The 15,012-nt window shown below is 43.8% G+C and overlaps 1 protein-coding gene across 4 annotated transcripts in view; it reads right to left on the reverse strand.

Moving 5' to 3' along the window:
* Positions 1–15,012, reverse strand: part of MRTFA (myocardin related transcription factor A) — a 202,012-nt gene that overhangs the window by 157,073 nt on the left and 29,927 nt on the right. For all 4 annotated transcript variants that reach the window (XM_075182796.1, XM_075182797.1, XM_075182794.1 and 1 more), the window contains 2 exons: positions 14,839–14,894; positions 5,698–5,956 (listed from right to left, as the gene is read on the reverse strand). In XM_075182796.1, coding sequence (XP_075038897.1) covers positions 5,698–5,956; positions 14,839–14,889 — 310 coding nt within the window. In that variant the 5' untranslated portion in view covers positions 14,890–14,894. The remainder of the gene's footprint in view (positions 1–5,697; positions 5,957–14,838; positions 14,895–15,012) is intronic.

The raw sequence follows: 15,012 nt of genomic DNA on the forward strand, positions 1-15,012 counted from the left end.
TCCCACAGGTGCCTTCCTATGCCAGGGAAGTCTACCCAGTACCTTCTAGGATTCGTATGGACACAGACAAATGCAGTTATAAAAATACAACAGTATATTTATTGTCATACAAACAACACTAGAATATTATGTACACACAGTAAATAAATGCCAGGCAGGTTTACCACATCATCTGTCCCTCACCCCAATAGCTTAAGGAGTTACAGTCACCTGGCTGTCAAGACTTCACAACCCATGGATCTCTCAGCTGCATATATAGATTTTAGTAGAGAACAACAACTCAAAACTAAATCTTGCACTCTTCATGAATGAAATCCCAGAATGAACACCCTTCCCCCCTGGAGTCGTTCCTTATATCTCAGGTCTAATTTCCACAGTCTTTCCCCTCCCTGGGCAAAACCCTGGGTCTATTCTTCTTAACCATTGGTCAGCACAGGACTTGGAGGTTTGGACAGGGCAGTGAAAATGAGCTGTCCTTTCACAGAAGCCCCCTGCTGGGATGCAGACAGAACATCTGGACTATTCCTAAAGAGAACAATTGATGCTAATTGGCTTCCCCTACCTCCAAGGATAAGGTGGCAGTGAGCCCCTCCTAAAATTAACCCCTTACACTACTTTGTGATGTCACAGGGTCCCCAGCTGTTCATGCTTCCTGTAGAGGAAGGAGGGGGGAGAATGAATGCAGCTCCAGCCCTCTCACCTGTATTGTGGACACCACCTGATCTTTACCCATAACCCTCCTTGCTTCAGTTTAAAGGACAATGAATAACATTACTGCAAGTCATCAATATATAATACACAATATACATATTTACATTGTAGTTCAATGTCCCCTTAACCACATGTAATTGGACAATGCAGTTGTAGTCTGGTGAGCTGGGGAACAAAAGCATGGGCTATAAAAAGTACTATAATCCACATTATGTGAGAAACGAGACACAGAATGGTAAGCGTATCACACTCGTTTCGTCACAACCATCCTTAAGAGTGGCTATGTTAGGAAAAGGAATAGTAGTTACCTTGGCTAACCTCGTAACTGCAGCATCCACACGTGGAAGCATCTACCATTTAGCAAAAACTTCAGGAGAAAAGGATAAACCGACCGCAGTCACCGAAATACTTGGAACTTGCTATCTGCGGAAGTCCAAGGCTCTGACAACAAATCTTCCAATAGGGAAGAAGCCAGGATAAAGAAAGAAATATTTATTTATTTTTTTCCCGTGCAAAAAAGAGGAGCCTGTGCAACATGAGGAACCTCTTACTTAGGAAGTAAAGTACCCGACACACAGCTTGTATTAATTCCTCCACACTCTGGCGAACCGAATGAATCTCCTCCACAACCAAAGGAGCATCCATGTCAGAGTTCACTGCTAAATTACCTTCATTCTGGGAACTACAGTCAAAATCTGGCTTATTTTCCTGAAGTTGTGGCGCCATTCTCCTACGCTTATGTGAGGAAGACGGTGTCGAAGATGTAACATCCTCTCTAAGAGGAAGAAACCTAAACCAAACCTCTACAGAGGATGCAATTCCTTGTACCCAAGCAGGCTGTACAGACTCCGCCAGGAAGAAATAGTCAAACCTTGACTTAGCGAACTAGAACCCATGTCCGTTGCTACAGTGCAAGCAGAATCAGAAGATGGAGCAACCACAGCCTGTGACAGCACCAACTGAGCAAGTTCAGCACTGTATTGGAGAGAGACCGAACCCAGGCATGTGTTGCCGTATGTAAAGCAACAGCTGCTGTAATACACAACATGCTCTTTGAAAGCAGACAGGCTGCGCACAGAGCCCTTTGGCGCCTGACTGACCTGATGGCAACTTAACACGACAGACAGCCCAGGTAAACTCAACATTGATGTAACACCAATTTTACCACACATGGGGGTAAATGTATCAAAGTGCGAGTTTGCCAGCGTGTTTAAATCGCGGCAAATCGCGGGTGTTTACCCGCGAGTTTTGAAAAAAAAAAATGCAAATGTATCAAGCTGCGATTTTGAGACTCCTGTTTGCTAAACTCGTGAGTGTTTACATCGCTCAAAATCGCCAGAGATGACCAGCGATTTTGAGCGATGTAAACACTCACGAGTTTAGCAAACTCTCCTGTGTTGTAACAGTGAGTTGTCAACACATCACTGTTACACTGGCCCTGGTAAAAAGTTAAAGAACAGATAAAAGTTGAAAAAAAAAAAAAAAAAAAGCGTGAGGTCCCCCCCACTATTCATGTTTAACCCTAGTGCTGCCTGACTAGTGCTGGTCCCGTGAAAATCGGGGAAAAATTTTGCGTGGGGTCCCCCCGATTTTCACTTTACCAGCACTAGGCAAACCAGCCAGGGTTGGCAGGCACTATAGCAGGGGGACGCGCGGCAGGGTCCCCCTGCCATAATGACTAACCAACCCTAGACTATTCAGCCCTGTGCTGGATTCCTTAGGGAGTGGGGTCCGCCGAAAAAAACGAGCGCCCCCCCCCCCCCTAGAAAGAACCAGCCCAGTGCTGATAGGGCTCTTCCTACTACCCCTGGGCTGTGGGTAGTAGGGTAATACGGCGATAAAGTATTAAAAAAAAAAAAAAAAAAAAAAAACTGACACCAATTTTTGGGGTGGAACTACAAGTCCCAGCCAGCCAGGTTGCCCTAAAAACTGTGGCCATGCTGTTGCTTGTATAATTACAAGCACCAGCATACCCACGGCAGCCAGGGCATGTTGGCACTTGGAGAACCACAAGTGCCAACATGCCCTGACATCCCTGGCTTGCTGGGCCCTGTAGTTCCACAAAGAAAAAAGTTTACAAACAACAACTCCCTCATAAACACCACATATATTTATTAAAAATAAAAACCCCACAATAAAGACACTAACCACCCTCTTTTTAACCACATCTATTTAATAAAAATAAAAAAAAACAAATACTCACCAATGATGTTTTCTTTCTTCTTACCAACAGCATGGCCACAGTTTTTAGGGTAACCTGGCTGGCTGGGACTTGTAGTTCCACAAAAAAAAATTGGTGTGTTTGTTTTTTAATACTTTATCGCCGTATTACCCTACTACCCACAGCCCAGGGGTAGTAGGAAGAGCCCTAGCACCATCAGCACTGGTTCTTTCTAGGGGGGGGGGGGGGGGGGGGGGTTTTCGGCGGACCCCACTCCTTAGGGAATCCAGCCCAGGGCTGAACAGTCTAGGGTTGGTTAGTCATTATGGCAGGGGGACCCCTGCCGCGCGTCCCCCTGCTATAGTGCTGCCAACCCTGGCTGGTTTGCCTAGTGCTGGTAAAGTGAAAATCGGGGGACCCCACACAAAATTTTTCCCCGATTTTCACGGGACCAGCACTAGTCAGGCAGCACTTGGGTTAAGCATGAATAGTAAGGGGACCTCACGCTTTTTTTTTCAACTTTTATCTGTTATTTAACTTTTAACACTGCCAGGGCAGTGTAACAGTGATGTGTTGTATCAACACGCTGCTATCAAGCAGCGTGTTGTATCTGGCGTGTTTAGAAGCAAATTCTCCTGAGTTTGCTAACTCGCAGCTTCATACATTGTAGACTTGTATAGCGGCAGTGGCAAACAGTGGTGAGTTTGATCTCTGGCGATTTTGCAAGTAGCGATTTTGACAGAAGCAGAACTCTGGCGATTTTGTATAAAAACTCAGCTTCATACATTGGCGAGTTTCAACTCTCCCGAGAAAAATCGCTGGAGTTGCAAAATCGCACTTTGATACATTTACCCCATGGTTTTTCCCCTTCTAACATGTGAACAGATGGGACAAAACACAAGCAGCTCACAAAACTGAACAGAAAGTGAGCCTGCAATACAGCCAATAAAGCCCCACAGAGTAAAAATAATAAACTTTTGAAAATAACAATCCCAAAACCCTTCTATCAGGACTGAGGACAGAAAAGGTGAGAAGCTGTAGCTATAAAATTTGCTGTTTATTCTGGTGTCTGCACATAAAATAGTGAGAGACCACCATGGAGGAAGTGTAATAGAAGAAACACCACTCCCCCAGGGACCAGCACTGAATTGGTAACATTCAACAGGACAACACCCTCAACCAATCCAGTGCCTAGCAGGGCTCACTATGTTAGTGACCCTTGCCTGACCCTGTCTCCTGGGAGAGGGTTTCACTTACCTTCTGCCACCCTTCCTCATGCAGTGTCTGCAGGCTATCCGACTGTCAGATCCGGAAGACGGACACAGCCTGCAGCGACTGTGCCCGGCTCCTAGGATGGTATTAAATAGTTGGGAAAGGGAGGCTGGCAACAGAGGCACCTCTCACAGCACCTCCAATCCCCCCCCCCCCAACCCCCCCCATACAGAGCTTGCCGCGCGCTGCATACTGCAGATTCCTGCCTTAAAATAATAAAAGTAACAGAAGAGGGCTGCTGGGCAGCCCAGACACAGCCCTTTCGCCATGCACTTAAACTAAACTGAGGCTGGACAGGAGGTGGGGTATAGAGGGGGAGGAGCTAGAGCTTAGTTAAACAGAAGTTTAAAGTGTCAGTTCACCCGGTCCCTACTTTATAACCCAATGTCCCCGGTGTCCCCCAAAAGAAGACAGAGAAATATCTCTCTCTTACAAGTGTGAGGTGACAGTCACCCTGAGACTTGTCACTATCCGATTAAGAAAAGTAACAGGCTCCATTTTTAAAATGGATCGTCTCCTGTGAACTCGCAAGAGCCACAACAAGAGACAGGAAACCAAATGCAGAAGATTTCTCTCTCGCACAAGAATTCCTCTGGAAGCTTCAGACATGCAGGAGTCATGGGGATGGATTTTTAATTTGTCTGCTTTCTATTCACAGGAAGAAAGAGCTCTACCTCTCATTGGTTGGGTGCTGTACTTGGGGGAGTATTGGGGGAAAAAAAACTGAAGCTAAAAAAATAAATAAATAATATGTTGTAGCAAACTTATCTCTTTTAAATGAATTGGGGCATTGCATTATAATTTTAAAGTCAATCTTTATTTTACAAAATGGGGCGAAGCTTACAATGCATTAAACTAGTGAGGGGCACCAAAATTATTTTATTTTATGCAGAGTGGTGCACCTATCACAGCAAACAAACTCAGTGATATTTTATTACTTATATATTCGAGACTTAGTTCTTGGGGTTTGCAAAAACTCAATGAAAAGGTTTGAGAACCAATGGGACTGCAAAAACCGGTGGTAGTCAGTTTAACGGTACTGACTACCCCGACAAAAAAGAGGACGACAAATGGACACCGACCTGAAAAAAACCACCTACTTACCAGGGTGCAGATCTCTTCATGGGACGACTCGCTGTGTTGCCGACTGTGTTAGACGACGTCCTAACAAAGCACGACTTCTCTTAAAGCGGCGAAGGACGGAACCAGTTGTCATTAATGTACTGCAAGTATTATTTTAGGGGTTAGGGTTAACCCTAACTTTCTAACCCTAATATCCCTAAAATAATACTTACATTAATGACAGCTGGGTCTGTCCATCGCCGCTTTTAGAGAAGTCACGCTTTGCTATGACTTCATCCAACACAGTCGGCAACACAGCTTGTCATCCCATGAAAAAGGTTTTTTCAGGTCGCTGTAGTATTAAGTCGGTGTCCTCCTGTCGTCCTCTTCTTTGTTGGGGTAGTCAGTACTGTTAATAGGTACTACACCCGCAAAAACAATATTATTTTATTTTAAAAAAGTTGATAGATTATAAGTCACACAAAGCGTACCATTTTTCCGCTCGCTGAGTGGAGGATTGTTGGGCCCGTTTCCAGCGATCTGTATATTGGATCCAGGATGTAGAGACAGTTCTTGCAAATCATTAGCAACAGCTTCACTCTGGGGGCTGGGAGCAGAAAGTCTTTCTATAGATAATGCTTCATCGTCCACTCCCTTATACCCTCCCCCACCATGTCCACCCTCTGATGAGGAGGGTGGCAAGAGGCAGGAGAGGTTGGCATAATCCACTATGTTTTTCGTGACTGCAACCTGAAGAGGAAAGATTGTGAAGGTTTATTTAGATTAGATTTATGTCAAATGCAAGTCAGAAATGAGCAAATGTTTAGAAAATCATTTCCTAAGTGTCAAACATTGTCCATCAATACTCTTTCATATGGCTTGATAGCAATCAAAAAATATGAAATATTTCTATTGTGTCTCCTCCCCTTACTTGATTTATGTATAGAAGTTAAAGAGTTTTTACACAATCTATGACCTGCTTGTAATAAACTTCTTAAGACAAACATGACATACTGGAGTTTTGTAATACATCTAGATCATGAATATATGTATTGATTAAAAACTTTTATTGAATCATGATCCATAAGTGATTTTTTTTTATTTTACACACATGTATGCCTCATGAGTATTTTTTATATAATAAAAACTAATTCTGGTTCTATATCTGTATGTATCACTTTCATCAAAAATGTGTTTTTGGTATTACATGCGTTAACGCTTTCCTTGAAGTGTTTTGAAATTTACATTAAAGATTGGGGAACACGCAAAAAATAAAAAAAATCCTGATTGTGTAAATTTTGCACTATAAATATATATAATATTTAAATCAGAAAATGTTTAACTATACTTATCCTGACGAGACTGGAAACCAGCACACCATATAAAAATAATATTTTATTATTACTTTAAAGTCCAAAATGAAGCTGTTCCATTAAACCATCCATAGCAGCAAGTCAAAAAAAGACAGATAAGCAGCATAATTATTTCACAATATACTTATCGTATGCTGCCACTGATGGAACAAAGCTCTTGATAGTGTATGTCATAAAATACCCAATGGCCGTTTCGATGCTCCTGAGGCACCTTTGTAAAGGGCTGTTATAATAAAACAGTGTATGGTATTTAAATTGTATTTGTCATGCATCATCCGACCCAGATAAACCCAAAAAATTACAGTGAAGTCAAGATTATACTGATTGTGCACTTTTCTTTTGTTTGGAATCACCCTAGGGTACATGATGATGATGGAAATCCAACAGTAATATGGAGGTCATTGCTAGTAAAGCAAGATCTAACAACGCACTTACAGGCTATACTTTGCTGAAATCCATATGTTGCTTGCAGGTGGCTAAATGCCGCGGATGTTAGGACTAAGTACATATATTCATCATTCACCACTCAGCATTCTCAACCCTCTGCATCACAAAAAAAAATAAAAGGGAGAGAAGACTTCTCTTGGTGACTCTCTGTCAGGATTTCCCAGGTATGACCACGGAGAGGAGATAAGTGGTTATAATGAGTTTATTAACAAACAGAGATGACAAGGTAACTCATGAGACAGTTCAAAGTGCAGATGAGAAACAGGTAACTGCAATAGTAGATTTCAACAGGCAGCGTAGAACTACAAGTACCAGGTATAATGGTTAAAGATGCAGGAGTCCAGGACACAGGTAACAGCAAATAGTAGATTTCAACAGGCAGCGTAGAACTACAAGTACCAGGTATAATGGTTAAAGATGCAGGAGTCCAGGACACAGGTAACAGCAAATAGTAGATTTCAACAGGCAGCGTAGAACTACAAGTACCAGGTATAATGGTTAAAGATGCAGGAGTCCAGGACACAGGTAACAGCAAATAGTAGATTTCAACGAAGAAATATGCAGGAGTCCAGATAGCAGATAGAAGCTGAGCACAGGGAATGCTCCTCGGAATGACCTGATGATCTGGCCCAGACTGTTTGAAGCAGGCAGGTATAAATAGGCCTCATGCAGCTGAAACCACTCCCAGTGATCAAGGAGAATAATCAAGTAGCACAGTGGCCCCTTTGGTGGGCAGTGGTACTACAAGTGGAAAGCATACCAAATCCAATAGAGTCACTGTAGACAGCAGCTGCAGAGTGCAAATCGTGACAGTACCCCCTCCTTAAAGGGCGGATTCCAGACGCCCAAATACTAGAAATGGTCAGAAAAGTCAGAGTCATAGTCCAGAATTGGGCATGTATTTGAGAAGTCTTCATGCAAGGACGGGAAGGGTATAGAAACCACACCACAGGGGAGTTGAGATCCAGGAGAATCTTTCTTCTTCTTCTTCTTCTTCTTCTTCACTTTCTTTTTATGGTTTTTAGAGGGTTGCTGGAAATGGAGTGAAGAAAACGATAATCTCAAAGTGGGAGTAGCTGGAGATAGAACATGTGGCATAGATGAAGCACTGGGAGTGAGAAGAGCATGTGCTGGTGTAAATTCTTTGATCACGGCCTCAGTAAAAAGCTGTAAATCAGACAGAATGGGATCTTGGGTTTCAACTAAGGGCTCTGCCCATTCCAGAGCTTCCCTTGTAAAGTTGGCCAACATGTAAAACACTTGCTTTCGTCGAGTATCAAGGAGGTTAGATACAGAGGGAAAATAGGATATACAGAATTTAATAAGAGCACGAAATTGCTGAATATCCCCATTGAAGGTAGGTGGTTGGAAGACTTGAACAGGAGGTGAATTCAAATTAGCATGAGACTCGGCCAGCTCGGGTTGAACATACATCCCTTGGGACTTGGGTAGGACCCCCTTGGCAGAAGACAATCCATACTGGGCAGATGACTTGGCAGGGCGCCCGGATTGGGCGGCAGACTTGGGAGCAGGCCCGGACTGGGCCGCAGACTTGGGAGCAGGCCCGGACTGGGCGGCAGACTTGGGAGCAGGCCCGGACTGGGCGGCAGACTTGGGAGCAGGCCCGGACTGGGCGGCAGGCCTGAGGGCAGACAGCACCTTGAGAAGCCTGAGGGCAGACAGCACCTTGAGAAGCCTGAGGGCAGACAGCACCTTGAGAAGCCTGAGGGCAGACAGCACCAAGTGGCACTCGGGCAGACAGCACCAAGTGGCAACTCGGGCTGGACCGCATGGGCTGGCAACTCGGGCTGGACCGCATGGGCTGGCAACTCGGGCTGGACCGCATGGGCTGGCAACTCGGGCTGGACCGCATGGGCTGGCAACTCGGGCTGGACCGCATGGGCTGGCAACTCGGGCTGGACCGCATGGGCTGGCAACTCGGGCTGGACCGCATGGGCTGGCAACTCTTCTGGAGCGGACTGGAAGGGCAGCGCCCCCCTCTGGAGCGGACTGGAAGGGCAGCGCCCCCTCTGGAGCGGACTGGAAGGGCAGCGCCCCCTCTGGAGCGGACTGGAAGGGCAGCGCCCCCTCTGGAGCGGACTGGAAGGGCAGCGCCCCCTCTGGAGCGGACTTTAAGGGCAGCGCCCCCTCTGGAGCAGACTTTAAGGGCAGCGCCCCCTCTGGAGCAGACTTTAAGGGCAGCGCCCCCTCTGGGCTGAACTGGGGAACCTGGGTTCTCATGGGAGCAGATAACATGTCTGGAATGAAGACAGAAGCTTGTAATTTAGAGCTGGAGATAGAGGTTGAAGATGGTCGGAGTCTACGGAGCGGGCAATCCTGTAAAAAATGTACATCACTGGCACAGTAAAGACATAGTTTGTAGGTCATCCTGCGCCATCGCTCCTCTTCGGTCAGGTGAGGGCGTGGAGCACCTGAAAACCTGGAATTTGTTACAGGAATATTGGGAGGTACTGCTTGCAGAGAGTCAAAGGCAGACAAATTTGGTAATGAAATGTTAGCAGCATAGTTAGACTCCTTACAGCAGGATGTATTAGGGGTGGAAACTGGAAGTTGCTTAAGCACTTGGTTCAGCAAGGAAGATACTTGCGCTATTTGAGTGCGAAGTTGAAGAATGTCCACTTGTAGCAACTGGAACAGGGAATTAGCAGCCATGGTCTTAATGTTGAAAACGGAGTAGGTCACTTCCCTGGAAATCCTTTCCAAAAGAGAAGAAAGCCGTGCAGCAGCAGGCTTGGTTTTATGGCCAGATCATACTGTCAGGATTTCCCAGGTATGACCACGGAGAGGAGATAAGTGGTTATAATGAGTTTATTAACAAACAGAGATGACAAGGTAACTCATGAGACAGTTCAAAGTGCAGATGAGAAACAGGTAACTGCAATAGTAGATTTCAACAGGCAGCGTAGAACTACAAGTACCAGGTATAATGGTTAAAGATGCAGGAGTCCAGGACACAGGTAACAGCAAATAGTAGATTTCAACGAAGAAATATGCAGGAGTCCAGATAGCAGATAGAAGCTGAGCACAGGGAATGCTCCTCGGAATGACCTGATGATCTGGCCCAGACTGTTTGAAGCAGGCAGGTATAAATAGGCCTCATGCAGCTGAAACCACTCCCAGTGATCAAGGAGAATAATCAAGTAGCACAGTGGCCCCTTTGGTGGGCAGTGGTACTACAAGTGGAAAGCATACCAAATCCAATAGAGTCACTGTAGACAGCAGCTGCAGAGTGCAAATCGTGACACTCTCCCATTCAGAGTGTAAGAGTGTTGGATTTGGCATATAGGCTTTGCAAAAAAAAAAAACGGATTTTTAAAAGAATGCCGTCCCACCCGTACCCCCATTTAAAAAATAGTGCATAATACACACACACACACACACACACACACAGCACATTCTTGAGTAAAACTATTTCCCGACAATGAAACATTGAATTATATGGATGCCTTATTTGGACAAGCACTGGAATACTCATTGAGAAAGAAGGAAATGGAGCTTAGTAGTGAACAATCCAAAAGGACCTGCACCCCACCAAGCAAGAGAGACACAACAATTAGCTCTTGAGCATATTAATTTGCATAAGCAAAACACCAAAGCTGAGTAACCAGCATTAGATGCTCTGTTTTACTGGCATTTAAATGCTGCATCCAATTAGCGTATTTAGGTCGATGATCAGAAACTCCAAAGTGAATGGGTTGTAGACATAAATGGACAACAGACATCAATGGAGCTACACTGCATTGGTAACTGTATTTTCCTACATCAATAATTGCTGAATTAATCAAAGCAGGTAGTCCACAGGAGCCACCTTTACTACCAGACAGCTTTTTTTTCTTAATTAGCTCCCATTAAATTCAATGGGTTGATACATGTTAGAAACCCCAGTAAAAGTATTGGTATAATGATACTTCTCTCCCCACAGTGCACATACACAGTTCTACCAAATGTCACATCACTCACGTTCACATCTTTTGAAGTACATGCTATTCGCATTTTTAATCCATTCTCCCTACGTGTTGCGGTGATCTATCGTCCCCCTGGAGCACACCAACAATTTATTGAGGATTTCTCTGCATGGCTCCCTCACTTCTTATCTTCAGACATCCCCACCATCATCATGGGTGACTTCAACATCCCCATTGATAACCCACCTTCCAAAGCTGCTTCCAAACTACTCTCTCTAACATCCTCACTTGACCTCTCCCAGTGGATTGAATCATCTACTCATAAGGATGGCCACTGCCTTGATCTTGTTTTCTCTAGACTATGCTCAGTTTCTAACTTTATTAATACACCCTTCCCCCTCTCGGATCATCACCTTATCAGCTACACTCTCACCCCCACTGCTCTAACCTCTCTACTGTCTAACTCAACCAAGCCTCCTCATACTCGTAGAAATCTTAATTCTATTAATCTTCAACAATTTTCCACCTCTCTCCAACACCTTCTCTCCCCTATCTCTACATTCTCATCCCCTGAGATGGCAGTACCTCATTTTCACCTAACCTTAGCAACGGCCCTTGATCAAGTGGCTCCAGCGACACTTCATACTACACGTCGACTTCGATGTCAACCGTGGCACACCAAAGCAACACGAAATCTTCAAAAACTGTCCCGTAAAGCAGAACGTCACTGGCGTAAATCTCGAAGCTCTAATGACTTCTTCACATATACTTCTGTCTACCACTCCTATCGAAATGCTCTGGACACTGCAAAACAAACATACTTTCAATCTCTTATCTATGCTCAGGCTTCTAACCCCAAACGCCTTTTCAATACATTTAATCATCTTCTCAATCCTCCCACCCCGAACCCTCCATCTACTATCAGTGCTCAGGATCTTGCTACCTACTTCAAGGACAAGATTGATAAGATCAGACTAGAAATGGTATCCTCTTCCTCAACAAGCCATCAGCTCATTTCCTTCCCACTACCCTCTGACACCCTTTCTTCATTTGACCCCACAAATGAAGAGGAAATTTCTACGCTCTTCTTATCTTCCTACTCTACCTCCTGTCCTCTTGATCCTATTCCCTCGCAAATTGGTAGATCCCTGTCTTCTGTGCTCATTTCACCTCTAACTCAAATCTGTAATCTCTCACTCTCTACTGGCATCTTTCCATCACTATACAAGCATGCAGTGATTACTCCTATTCTAAAAAAACAAAACTCCGACCCAAACTCTCTCTCAAATTACCGTCCCATCTCTCAGCTCCCTTGCCCCTCCAAGCTTCTAGAGAGACTTGCCTACACTCGCCTCACACGCTTTCTTTCCGCAAACAACCTGTTGGATCCTCTTCAGTCTGGCTTTCGTTCTCAACACTCCACAGAGACTGCGCTGACCAAGGTTGTTAATGATCTGATCACTGCTAAGACTGAACGCCATTACTCTCTCCTAATTCTCCTTGATCTCTCGGCTGCATTTGACACAGTTGACCACTCTCTTCTCATACAAACGCTGCAATCCCTAGGTCTTCAAGACACAGTTCTATCCTGGTTCTCATCTTACCTCTCTAATCGCTCTTTCACTGTTAATTTCTCTGGAGCCACATCTGCTCCGCTTCCCCTATCAGTTGGGGTACCACAAGGCTCGGTGCTAGGTCCTCTGCTGTTCTCTATCTATACCGCTTCTCTTGGAAATCTAATAAGTTCCTTTGGCTTTCAGTATCATCTCTATGCGGATGATACCCAAATCTATCTATCCTCTCCTGATATCTCGACATCTGTGTTGTCCCGTGTAACTGACTGTCTTTCTGCCATTTCATCTTGGATGTCCTCTCGTCAACTCAAACTTAATCTTTCTAAAACAGAGTTAATAATATTCCCACCCGCCAACAAGAGCATACCTGACATTTCTATCTCTGTTGATAACATGACCATAAATCCCACCCCACAAGCTCGCTGCCTAGGTGTAATCCTTGATTCACGCCTATCCTTTGTTCCCCACATTGACTCTATATCTAAATCATGTTACATACATCTAAAGAACATTTCCAGAATCCGCACATATCTCACACAAGACACTGCTAAAACCTTAATTCATGCACTAATCATCTCCCGCATTGACTATTGCAATTCCCTCCTTACTGGTCTTCCCAAAAACAGACTCAAACCCCTAAAATCTATTTTGCATGCTTCGGCAAGACTGATTTTCCTTGCAAATAGCTATTCCTCTGTTGAATCACTCTGTATGTCTCTACACTGGCTGCCTGTCTTCTACCGAATCCAATATAAAATACTTTTACTAACCTACAAGGCCATCAACAAAGCTGCACCAACATACATCTCCTCTCTTGTCTCAAAATATCTCCCAACTCGGCAACTCCGTTCTGCAAAAGATCTGCGTCTCTCATCCACCCTCATTACATCCTCCCATTCCCGGTTACAGGACTTTTTTCGGGCTGCACCCACTCTATGGAACTCTCTCCCTCGCACAATAAGACTCTCCTCTGTTCTACAAACTTTCAAGCGTTCTCTGAAAACCTACCTATTCAGACAAGCGTATAATATTCCTCAACCACCATCTTAACCTCACTACCTTTAGCCTGTTACACAATTTCACACAAGACAACTACCCCCGGACCAACATTATTGTGTGACAGGATCATTTAGCTTATGAGTCACCCTACCTTTGCAGTCTGGCTGGGCCAAGATGCAAAATGTATACTTAACCTCATGTGTCAATCTCCCATTGTCCCATAGATTGTAAGCTTGCGAGCAGGGCCTTCTCACCTCTTTGTCTGTTTTACCCAGTTTGTTTATTAGTTTATTACGTTTGTCCCCAATTGTAAAGCGCTACGGAATATGTTGGCGCTATATAAATAAATGATGATGATGATGATGATGATGAATGATATAAATGGTAAAAACTCCGTGCTGCATGCGTCTGGACATATTCGCAACCCCAATGAAGGCTTCCAGTGCATATCAACCACAGGCATACTACACAGCATTCATATACGTTTTCACTTTAAAAAAAATTTAAGCAAAACGCAATGCCAATGGATAATTGGCCTTAGGATAAACATTTTGAAATCTATAGATTGCAAGCTTGTGATCAGAGTCTCTTTGTCTGTAATACGGCCTCTCGTTTCATTATCAAGTTTGTTCCCAATTGTAAAGCACTACGGGAAATGCTGGTGCAATATCCAAGAGATATATTTGGGACATGGTCCATCAATACAAAAATTCAAATTTTGTGAAGAAAATTAAATTTGAATCTGCCTAAAATCAGCAAAAATTAGATTGTTGCAAACAAATTTTCAGGCTAAAAAAAAAAAAAAAAAGTATTTTCTGGGTATGAGACCTGTTCTAGCTAACACATATTGAGCCACAAAAGTTACACAAACTTATTGGTAAACACATGCACAGCCCTCAAAATACATGAAGCATAGGATTTTTGTAAAGTGGGCACCTACTGGCATTTGATATGTGTTTGAAATGCAGCTATTTTAATTGTGTTTGGGAGGTCATTGGAACCATTCCAAAGACTTCAATGCATTTAACTTATGTTAAAAACATTGCACGGAGTGGGCAGCATTCAAACCACAACATTGTCGCAATGCTCCTTAATCGAGTGGGTATGTGGTCATTGGAAACAATATTTTTCATTTTAGATTGGTGCATTAAACTAGTGTTGAAAACTCTAGTACAATGCCCAAAATTGATGCCAGTCAATATGAAGCCTAATTACAGAAAGTAACATTTCTATTTCCCCTTATGTTAAGCATCAAGCTAGCAATCACCACTGACAAATGTAATTTATAAACACTACACTTTGTTCAAACTCACCTGATTTAATTTCCCAGAGAAAATTGGCATCTTTCTCATGTCACCACCCATAGACACTGCAAAAAGAACACAGATTAATACCACATTGGATGTGGTGTCATTTGAAAAACATATTTAAAACTAAAAAAACTTGAGAAAGTGAATACTGCTACTAATTTATTAGTTACTTGATAT

This window comes from Mixophyes fleayi, chromosome 8 (assembly GCF_038048845.1).
Source record: "Mixophyes fleayi isolate aMixFle1 chromosome 8, aMixFle1.hap1, whole genome shotgun sequence".
Classification (NCBI taxonomy): Eukaryota; Metazoa; Chordata; class Amphibia; order Anura; family Limnodynastidae; genus Mixophyes; species Mixophyes fleayi.